Source organism: Lathamus discolor, chromosome 8 (assembly GCF_037157495.1).
Source record: "Lathamus discolor isolate bLatDis1 chromosome 8, bLatDis1.hap1, whole genome shotgun sequence".
Classification (NCBI taxonomy): domain Eukaryota; kingdom Metazoa; phylum Chordata; class Aves; order Psittaciformes; family Psittacidae; genus Lathamus; species Lathamus discolor.
Genome location: NC_088891.1, coordinates 18,717,641 through 18,724,906, shown reverse-complemented (window position 1 = coordinate 18,724,906; position 7,266 = coordinate 18,717,641). Strand labels below are relative to the sequence as shown.

Genomic DNA, 7,266 nt, shown 5'->3' with positions numbered 1-7,266 from the left:
TTTAGGTTAGAAATCCATTACAGGGAAAGTCGGAAAAGACAACTGTGGTGATAATTTATGATCAAGATTCAGAGCCGATTCTTCTTGTGAATGGGATTTGCTTTTCACCTAATCTACTCTTTTGTTTTTCACTTAATATCATCCTTCCTTTTAATAGTTCTGCTAATGGTGATGCTGTGGTAGTGTTGCTGGCTTTTTCTTCTTGAATTCATGAAATAAGTTGAATGAGATGCATGACTTGCTGTTTTGAATTGAAATCCTACCAACAAAATGCAAACCACAAAAAAATACTAAAGCAGAAAATGTTGAGGATAAATCCTTGCTGCTATGGATCTGTTTTGCAAGTTGACAATAGCTTGTATATTATGCATTAGGATTTCCGTACCATGCAATTGGAAGAGAGGCAGGAATGTGTGACACGATACTTACAGCTGTCTTTATTTGTATGTTCTCATTTGTCTTCAGCGATACTGACTGACACCTATGTACACCTTTTCTCTACAGGTCATGCCTGCTAGTGGCTACAGGGAGTTGCTCTTTGGAAGGCTGAGTATATTAAAACCAAATAACACTGCTAGAAAAATTCCTGCTGCTTTGATTCAAAGCCAATTCCACCTTCTCGGACGACACTGATTGTCATACTTTTCACAGCAGTACCATTTGTGAGGGCTTGGAGGTTATGAATTGTAACTGATATAATCAATAAAAGCTACACCACATTTTTATAAAACTCATTGGTTGACATATACATGGAACAAGAGACAAGAAACATGGTAAATTTTAATGCCTAAGAGCAAATCCCATAGGAATAGTCATATCCCCATAGGAACAGTCATATCATATGCTAAATATTACTGCTTGGATCTTTTGCAGAAAATAAGCTGTGGATCTATACAAGAAAGGGAATACATTAAAAACCAGGATCAGGACAAGTGTGTGTTACTGCCAGGTAAGCCAGTGGTTAAATGTAATTGTAAATTTGGTATATATTGTTAGCATATATTGGTGCGGGAGAGCAGCTGTCTGGATGTGATAGGAGCATTTTCCCCTCACATTTTCTTAGATGGCACTATTATTTGTTTTCTCTCTGAGTTAGAAATGACTTGGGGTTAGTTTGGCTCTAGATCTGAATGTTGTGACTTATTCTTGAACCCTATTTCCTCAGTTTTCCATGTGCTTCCTGTCTTTATTCAAAGCAAGGCCTGAAGTTCCAGAACAGAAAACCACAGGAAAAACTGCTCTGGTCATGTTTGTCTTGAGCAGAAACCAATAGCAAGAGATATTTCCTGCAAAATCATTTTTTGGTGATGAATGTAGCCCGGATTCCTGACCAAAAAGTCTGGCTAAATCTGCCTGGCTTTAGATAAGATTATTTCACCTGTAGATTCTGTGTCTTTCAGTTTACTGTCTTCAGGGATTTTTTGATGCCATTTGACCGATACTTTTACCCTTTACTAGAGGATTTTATTTCTTGAAAGGGGGTGAATGGAAACTTCCCTTATACACTTTGCAATGATGCTATGAAGTACTATGATTCTATGAAGTACAATGATTCTATGATTCTATTCTATGATTCTACTACTCTGGGCAGAGTATCACTGCTTACACAGAACAAGGCAAGGGATCCCAGAAGCTCCAGCATAACTTGCCTTCCTGTTTACTAGCCCAGCTCTCTGTCTGGGCCATCTGATCCCCAAAAAATCCCCTTCCTCCATTTTGATACTGCAGTAATGGATTTCTGACCACAGGAGCATTTATGTGTTACGGACTTCAAAATTAATTGTACTCACCTCTTTGGCTTTCTCTCTTGGCTCTTACTTTGCAGGATGACTCTTCAGCATCTTTCTTTCCTATTCTAAGAAAATATGACTGATTATCAAAAGTAATTTTGAGCATCACTCCAGTGAATGTTCTGGGTTCATCTTTAAACTCTAGCCCAGCATCACTTCAGCTGCTACACAGGGAATAAAGGTAATCTTAAATAGCCTTCACTAAATTATTTCTTACTCTATGAAATAGTGGATATAAAACTGTTGTGATCCATTCTATCCCGGTGGATCTTGCCTGTTTCTTGTTGGAGGTAATGCTTCTATGTAAAGATTTACACAAAAAACGGATTATGTGGAGATTTTTGTTAAAGTCCAATCTATGATCTCCTCTGATCCTCCTGTTTACTGGATGCTTCTGTAAATCCCCACTATATGTACATATTCTTAGGTTCTCCACTGAGAATTAAGTGTACATATGGAAATAAGTTACAGTGTAAGCAGCTGAAATAATTGTGGTTGAGTAATATTGTCCTTATCTGTGCTTATATCTCTTGCCCATTAATCTTTTCGTCTCTACAACAGTACTCTAAAACCTTCTGCTTATCCTCTTCAGCATTCCTATCAAGCTCCATAGCCATTCTCTAGCCAGCTTGGGCCTACATGAATGCTGACAAACCAATGATTATGTGCATACGGATTGCCCAGTTTGTTGCTGCAGTTAAGTAGTTCCTGCTTTTCTATTCATAAGGGGTCTAATTTGACTCTCTCTCTTCTACATGGCTACCAACTTGCCTCGATATCTTTACAAGTCAGATCACAGATGTGTTACTAGAAATCAATGCTGCCATTCACTGAATTGTGTAGCTGTTGCTTTTTCATGGTGAAGAGTTCTTGATAAGATCCAGCGCAACAGAAAGTAAAACCAATGCATTTAATGTTGTAGTATATTCAGCTGCTTTTATATGAGACAGTTAACTGAAGTTAAATTAGGTCTTTCTGATACTGAATTAGAAACTACAAATAAGCTTCCCTGCTTATTCAACGTTTGTATCTTTTTCATTTTGAGAGAACACAAATGGCAAATGTGAATAAGGAGGAGTGCACCATCTAGTGTTTAAAGAGTAATACTGGAGAATGGAAGCTGCATGAAACATTGCCCCCAGTTAAAACATGCAAACCATGTAATTCCCTGGCTGACTTGTTTGCATATAAGGAAAGAATTTCTTCTGACAGTGTAATTACAAGATGTTCCTTGTGGATGCAGTGGTGACTGAGAGGCAGGGGAATATAGAATGAGAATGACATGGCAGACTGCATGCAAAACAGTCACTTGGAGAAGGTTTTTGGCTGTCTGTCTTCATTGGTAAAGGAAAAAAAAAAAAGCTTTGGAAAACCTGTGGTTCCTGAACTTCAAAGAATTTAAATAACAGTAGGCCAAAACCAATCACTTTTCAAAATAATGTATTGCAATGCTGTGTACAAGTGCTATACATAGGCTATAGCAGTATGGCAGTATTTATCTTGGCAGTGACAGTCAGGGATAAAATTGTGCAAGAGCCTGCAGCATATTTGTTAAAACGGAACAAAAGTAACTGTTTAACCTATATCTCAGCATGCAGGTTTGCACTGACACCGTGTGGGGAAAGGGTTTGAGGGGAACAGTCGTCTGTAGTTGCCTTGTTCTGGAAAGCAAGAACCAGGAGATGTTTAGTGTGAGCTCTGGAAGATTCTGGGTTTCATCTTCTATCAGAAGATATCAGACAAGAGGCAAAGTAATTTTTACTTTCTGTTTTGTGAAAGGAAGCAGTGTACGCTCTCATCCATTCTAATTTTGGAGCTATGATCTCACTTAGAAATAAGTTGCTGTTATTTCCCTTTCCACATCTGGATCTGTTTGTGAAAGAAAGGGCATGTATGAAATAAAGAATGTATTTTCCAAGAAGGGGAACTTTCTGTTTACATGAATCAACTGTGAAACGAGAGGATTCTCCTGCTTCGAGTGGTGTAAGGAAGCTGGGCAGGAAATTAAAGAAGTGAAGTCCTGATGGCAAAAATTGAGGATTTAGGAATTGAATCTGTGATTTGCTGCAAGACGTAATTACTGATAGCGAGGAAGAGTCATGGGTGCTCAGCAGGCCAAGAACAAGGCCATGCTTCACTAAACTGATGAGATAATGTAGCAGATCAGAGATGAGTGCTGGGACACTTAAACTTGTCTGCACGACTTGAGATAAGGAACTGGCAGCTTCTAAACAGAATCGGTGTTTCCCCTGTGTAACTCATGTTCTGGCAAAAGCCACTTGCCAACAAAGATGCTACTAGAAGACCAACAGCACTTTGTATTTGGGGAAGGAAATACTGAGCAGTACATATGGAAGAAATCTTACTGACCTGTTGTTTAAACAGGATCAACTGTTCTTACTTTCCACATTTACTAACAGGGTGTTCACTTTGCACAGAGCAGAATCAGTCATTTCAGTCGTAAGAAAAATAATAGTAAAAAAGAGAAACAAAAAGTCTAGCCTCAGTCTGCAACATCTAACCTGTCCTGTGAGTTAAGTGGGGAGAGAACTTCCACCCCTCAGCTTCTACAAGTTACCCAAGTGTCTTTGCTAACTGGACACTGCTGTTTGCTCACTCAACACATTTCTTATCAGTAGGTGGCATCCGGAGAGGAGGACTCGAAGTGTTCTGCAACTCCTTGTGTCAACACTGCAGTGAAAGCCATGGACAACCATGCTGAATACTCAGGTGCTTTGTATCCTTTACATCCTTCAGCATAGAATGAAAATTGTCTGGCAGACGAGACAGTTCCTTTTCATCGAGAAATTCATCAAGGCATTTAAAAATGAGGGCAAAGTGAGTGAGGAGCTCTGGGAGTTTAGGATTTCTGGATAAACTGAACTTTCAAATGGTCAGAATTCAGTCAGATGAACCTAGTTCATAAATAGCATAATCCTAATAAATATGGCACTGCAAATCTCAGCTCCAACAACTCTTTTGATAGCAAACCTTTTGTGCTCTCTTTAAGGTTGAGAATGAAAAGCTGAATGCCGTTAAATGTGGAACTGTGTCCCCCCATTTTTGGAAGATTATGCCACATCAGACTGTTTTCTCTGTTTGTACCCAGAGCGATAGGAATACTTGATGGAAATAGGCAGGTAACAGTTTCCAAACACAAGGAGAAATTATATGTAGCCCCTTGTGGCCGTTTGATCTCTTTACAGTGAAGTTTGTTATTACAGGCCTGTGTTATTAACACTCTAGATCTGAAATGTGTTCAGTGAAACATAGAGTTTTGCCTATAGCCATTCACAAACCTAAACTCTGTAAGCTACAGCTCTTTACCCACTGCTGCCTGCATGTGCCATACTTTTCCCCGTAAGTAATGATTTGGAAATGATTTTTAAGCGCCCATCGACAAGCAGGGGAGCAAGGGGCTGGTACGCAAAACCAACCACCAGCGAAGGCACCGTGTGCCCTCTGCGTTCCTTTGGCGTTGGGCAAGGTGCTGAGGCAGAGGCTCGGACACGGAGACTGCCGGTGAGTAGCACAGTCCGCTGCAGGAGAAGGGCTGTAACCTCACTGGGCTACAACGGGGAGATCGTTTCTGACGTGGCCGCACAAGACTCGGAGCCCGGCAGCAGGGCCGAGGGCCGGCACCCGGGTGTGCTGGGGTGGTGGCTTCCACGTCAGCAGCGGCCCGCCGTCCCGGAACAGGGCCGCGCGCTCGAAGGGGCCCCGCGGCGGGCGGCGTCCCGGCGGCAGCGGCACCGCGCTCGGCGGCCCCGGGCCTCCCGCTCTGCCCGCGGGCGGGGCGCGCCGGGCCGGGCCGGGCCGCGGCTGCCGCACTACAAGTCCCGTGAGGCGGCGCGGCGGGGCCCGCTCCGGCGCGGCGGGCGAGGCGGCGGCGGCGGCGGCGGTGCCGGGGCGATGCCGGCGGCGGGCTCGGAGGGGGAGGAGGGCCCTGCGGGGGCCGGCGGGGACGGCGCGGGGCCCGGCGGCCCGTCAGGGGAGCAAGCGGGCCCCGGCGCCCCGAAGCTCTGCGGGTACCTGCAGAAGCTGTCGGGCAAGGGCCCCCTGCGCGGCTTCCGCAGCCGCTGGTTCGTGTTCGACCCTCGCCGCTGCTACCTCTACTACTTCAAGGGGCCGCAGGAGGCGCTGCCCCTCGGGCACCTCGACATCGCCTCCGCCTGCTTCAGCTACCACCAGCCCGAGGCCGGCGCGGCTGCCGCGGGGGACGAGGCCGCCGCCTTCGAGGTGCACAGCCCCAGCGGCGCCGTGGCCGTGCTCAAGGTAGGCCCGGCGGGCAGCGGTTTCGGTCCCCGGTCCCCTTTCTCTGTCCCTTCGGGGGCCGGGGCGGGCGGTGTCCGGCCGTCCCCTCCCAAGCTCGGGCGGGACCGGCGCCGCTGCGTTCGTGTGTCGTCCGAGAAGTCATTTCGCGAACGCAGGACCGGGCTGTCCCGGGTTAGTTTGGTTTTGCCTTCCTCTCCGGTTCTGCTTTTAAAGCGCTCTTCTGAAGAGGAAGAAAACGGTCCTGGCGAGCAGGGTGCTGTGGGAGCAGGATGGGCTAGCTGCCCTGGTGGAGTGGGTCTGCGGGAGACGGCTGGGTAGGTGTATTCCCAAGGAAAGCTGGGGGTCTGTGGGCTTGGAGGCTGAGCGGCAGGGGCTGGTTTCCATTTCGGGATGTTTGTTTTGAACAGGTGGTGTATGGCAGGAGCCTTCGTCTAGAGCGCTTTGGGAGGAAGGAAGAGGAGGAGGAGGGAGAAGTGTTTCCCGATGATAGCAGAGGCTGCTTAGCGTGTTGTCTTTGCAAGGACTCAGACTGTTATAGGGCAAGGGGTAAATCTTAGGATTTCCTTTATCGTCACGCCTAAGGGAAAACAAAACCCAAAGCAACAATAAGGAGACAATTTCTGTGCAGTGAAGAAGAAAGAATTTCTGCTGAGCATGTTATTTTGGATTGCTGTTAAGGCGTACATTTACCACAAGGAATGTTTTTGTGCATTTTGAGTGTGAATTTACACGTGAAAGGAGTGTTTCAGTTTCGGGTTTTTTTTTGGTTTTTTTAACATCCTTAATATTAGAGAATAATCCAATAATCCATGAAACAACAGAGCTTCCTGTTGAACACTGAAAAAGATCTTTCATGCATACTCACTTCACAGTGTGGATGGAGCTAGGCTTTTTACAGTGATATCCAGTGATAGGACAAGGGGCAATGGGTGTAAACTGGAGCATAGGAAGTTCCACGTTAACATCAGGAAGAACTTCTTTACTGTAAGAGTGACAGAGCACTGGAACAGGTTGCCCAGGGGGGTTGTGGAGTCTCCTACACTGGAGATATTCAAGGCCCGCCTGGACAAGTTCCTGTGTGATGTACTGTAGGTTACCCTGGTCTTGCAGGGGGGTTGGACTAGATGATCTTTTGAGGTCCCTTCCAACCCTTGGGATTCTGTGATTCTGTGATTTGAGCGATGATAATAAATGCTGAGGG

The 7,266-nt window shown here is 45.4% G+C and overlaps 1 protein-coding gene across 3 annotated transcripts in view; it reads left to right on the top strand.

Annotated features, from left to right (window-relative positions):
- Positions 1 to 4,468: 4,468 nt before the first annotated feature.
- The window catches only part of TBC1D2B (TBC1 domain family member 2B), a 33,052-nt gene continuing 30,254 nt past the window's right edge, over positions 4,469 to 7,266 (top strand). The window contains exons 1-2 of one of the 3 annotated variants that reach the window (XM_065688875.1): positions 4,469 to 4,527; positions 5,110 to 5,312. In XM_065688875.1, the coding sequence (XP_065544947.1) occupies positions 4,506 to 4,527; positions 5,110 to 5,312 (225 nt within the window). In that variant the 5' untranslated portion in view covers positions 4,469 to 4,505. Of the gene's footprint in view, positions 4,528 to 5,003; positions 5,313 to 5,702; positions 6,066 to 7,266 lie in introns of those variants that run through there. The other 2 variants (XM_065688876.1, XM_065688874.1) reach the window with 2 other exon arrangements.